General features: G+C 29.9%; 1 protein-coding gene across 1 annotated transcript; it reads right to left on the bottom strand.

Moving 5' to 3' along the window:
- Positions 1-1,156, bottom strand: LOC8262581 (cucurbitadienol 11-hydroxylase). Its single transcript, XM_015724560.1, has 3 exons — positions 956-1,156; positions 908-912; positions 1-295 (listed from the first exon to the last, which is right to left on the bottom strand). The coding sequence occupies exons 1-3, from the start codon at positions 1,154-1,156 to the stop codon at positions 1-3; spliced, it is 501 nt and encodes a 166-aa protein (XP_015580046.1).
- Positions 1,157-2,300: the final 1,144 nt, after the last annotated feature.

The following is a 2,300-nucleotide window of genomic DNA, read 5'->3' as shown; positions in this document are numbered from 1 at the left end:
TCATGAATGCAGAGTTTCTGTCACCATACTTTCCATCTGTGGACTGGAAGCAGTTTTTCCCTGAGGCTTTCTGAACCCTATCTGACTTAAAATAGCGCCCCGTGAATATCTGTGAATATAGCCAAAAGGATGGGTTCTTGATTCACCGTCAAGTGCAAAAATCTTAGAGAATGTACCCAAATACCAGAGTTGAACTGTTCTTCCTTCTTGAGTTAGGATGTAATGGTTGAGTTCTTGATCTGTTGATATCACAGCAGGTCGACCTGCCACACTGCTTCGAAATATGGGTCCATACCTGAGCCCCCATTAAAAGAGAAAGAATTTTACGTAATAAATTGGAAAGGGAGGGGAAGGGAAGGGAAGGAAAGGGAGTCGAAGGGAAAGAAGAAAAAATATAGTTACAAAGAAATATCCATTAAAGGAAAGGGAGGAGAATTAATTAATTTTGAATTTTATTATTATAATTATAGAAATAAAAAAATAATAATTAATTATATTCTAATTTTTTATTATGAGTTGAAATTTTTTACGCATTAAATTGGGATGTAATTAAATTCAATTTCTACAATGGGATAACGAAAAACTATTTCCTATCTATTCACTTCTCTTTCTTTTAAATTACCCTCCATCCGTTTATAGTGTTAGTTGCTTTTCAGTTGATTCTCAATTATTTTTATTTTTAGTTTTTATATTTAACACAATAAAAATAAAAAATTTTAAAAAAAATTATAAGTTTGTTAAGAAAACAAAAAAAATAGATATTTTTTTATATTTTTCTTCTAATAAATTGTGCTTAGTATGCATGTCCTCTAAGCCAGTAGGTGGCCTTCTTTCTTTGGAATAAAAGCTCAATTTATTACATGAAAGAAAACATGATGATTGAAAGAAAGAACAGGCATAAAATCACCACATCTAATTGAAAAATGAACCCATAATGACATGTTTAATTTTCTACCTCTGCATTCTCCTCTTGATGAATGGTATGAATATCCAGAGAATTACTAGGAATAAATAGCTGAAGGGTCTCCCCAATAATAGGTATTCCCATGGAATCTGGAGGGAGAACACCTTCGCATTCTGGGTTCCCCCATTTGTTAATCCAAATCGTATAGTATATAACAAGTAGTGCTGCTAAAAACAGTATAATTGTCCACATTTTCTACCTCGCTTTGTGAGAACCCTATATGGGGGATCACAGTATATAATAGAAAGCTGTGAATTCTGAACTTATATTTTTCATCTATATATAACTGTTGTTCCTTCGGTTAATTGTTGAACGTGTCATAAATCAGATAAATGCGACTAATGCAATAAATATAAAATGTGCGTCCATTTTTACTTTTGTGCATGTAATAAAATGACCTAAATTACCTTGGATTCTTAACTAAACTTATGCAATTTTACTAAATTAACATGCAGGACTAATTAATGAGCTAAAAATGTAAAAAAGCTACGAATATATAATTAATGAGCTAGAAAATATAAAATACAATAAATTAATATAATATTGAAACAATAATTGAAAAGCGTCAAGAATAAAGATAAAGATAAAATCCATAGACTTTGGGTTTGTTTTATTTTGATTAGTTGATTGGTTAGTTGAAATTTGCTCATTATGAGGCGATTGCTTATTTATAGACTTCCGTGTCATGTAAAATAATTCTGAAGTATTTTTATTTTTAGTTTGGTCCTCAATTAACTTATCTATCTTGAGAGCACATGTTGTTGCTTTTCGCATTTTGCACATGTTGATAAGAATGTAACTTTCTTGCTCCACTTCTTTACTCTTTTCAACTTTTTGACTTTATTTTATTCAAATTTCTTACTTATGCTCAATTTCTTCTTCCCATAATATAAATGTGATTTTTCTCTTCTATATATGTTTAACTTTCATACCATTTCTTTACTCTTCTCAACTTTTTGATCTCTTTTTACTTCATTTTTTGCTTCTACTCAACTTTTTCTTTACATATTGTAAACGTGTCTTTTTTTTTCTCTGAATATGTTTGACTTCCAAACTATTTCTTCCTTGATCTACACTTCTATTTCTTCTTCTTACTTAACAAGAGTGTGCTTTCAGCTGCTAAATCTTCTTACTTTCTTATTTTCACATATCAATCATTTTTAAGGATTATAGAACCAATTTCTAGTGAGTGAATTGAGGATTTATTTGTGAGTCAAGAATATAGATTATGCCAAATCTAGACTTTAGAATTTAGATGAAAATTAAATGAATATTTTCCATCAGTTTGACCAATTTTACTGAGCTTAGGTCAGAATTAAACTTGGTGTAAATAATA

This window comes from Ricinus communis, chromosome 6 (genome assembly GCF_019578655.1).
Source record: "Ricinus communis isolate WT05 ecotype wild-type chromosome 6, ASM1957865v1, whole genome shotgun sequence".
Lineage (NCBI taxonomy): Eukaryota > Viridiplantae > Streptophyta > Magnoliopsida > Malpighiales > Euphorbiaceae > Ricinus > Ricinus communis.
The sequence above is the reverse complement of the archived record's forward strand: the minus strand, read 5'-3'. Positions and strand labels throughout refer to the sequence as shown.